Consider the following 646-nt stretch of genomic DNA (forward strand, 5'->3'; position numbering starts at 1 on the left):
GGTTCTCAGTCGTCCAGGTCATCTTGTTGTTGTTGCCATTGTTCCCAAGGGAATCTCCAATCCGGATCTCAGCTCCGTTGAGTTGCTCTGACTCAGTATCTATGTTGGCAATCTTCACAGAAAACACTTTGTGGGTTTTGCCCAGGTCCAGTCTCCACCAGGGGTGGATGTCGTTGGATGTGTGACTGCAGGAGCCGTGTTCCCACTTGCTGTCATGATTTCCATCGATGGCATTGTTTGCAAGACCAAATTCAAACAGTGACGACTGCGAGGCTTTTCCTTGAACGGCCAGGTTCTCGCCTGACAACAGAACACAAAAACCTCAATTGAGACCTGGACCTCTTTGAACCATGACATGCCCTGGTTGGGGCAGGGTACCCGTAGACCTCCACTTCACACAGTGTAAGGTATTTTCCTGAACCAGGTAGAAGCAAAGTCACATAACGTCCCTCCACGCGACCAGTGAAGGTCTTAATGAAGGTTGCATCACCAATTGTCAATTTTACCAACTCTAAAAGAAAGAGAAAGCAGCACAACTCACATGTTTATACCTGCTGTCCATAAACATCAACTTTGACTTCATGCAGACTTTAAGTATTTTTTCCAGGAGTCAAATCCAGCAAGAAAACCACTTCAGTAGGCAACT

At 46.6% G+C, this 646-nt stretch overlaps 1 protein-coding gene across 1 annotated transcript; it reads right to left on the reverse strand.

Annotated features, from left to right (window-relative positions):
- Nucleotides 1-10: 10 nt before the first annotated feature.
- On the reverse strand, nt 11-511 carry LOC113745102 (fucolectin-5-like; the record flags this gene model as incomplete). Its single annotated transcript, XM_027276575.1, has 2 exons — nt 11-300; nt 350-511. Coding segments are annotated over 2 exons (452 nt in total), but the record flags the coding sequence as incomplete, so codon positions are not given.
- Nucleotides 512-646: the final 135 nt, after the last annotated feature.

Source organism: Larimichthys crocea, unplaced genomic scaffold (genome assembly GCF_000972845.2).
Source record: "Larimichthys crocea isolate SSNF unplaced genomic scaffold, L_crocea_2.0 scaffold45373, whole genome shotgun sequence".
Taxonomy (NCBI): Eukaryota; Metazoa; Chordata; class Actinopteri; family Sciaenidae; genus Larimichthys; species Larimichthys crocea.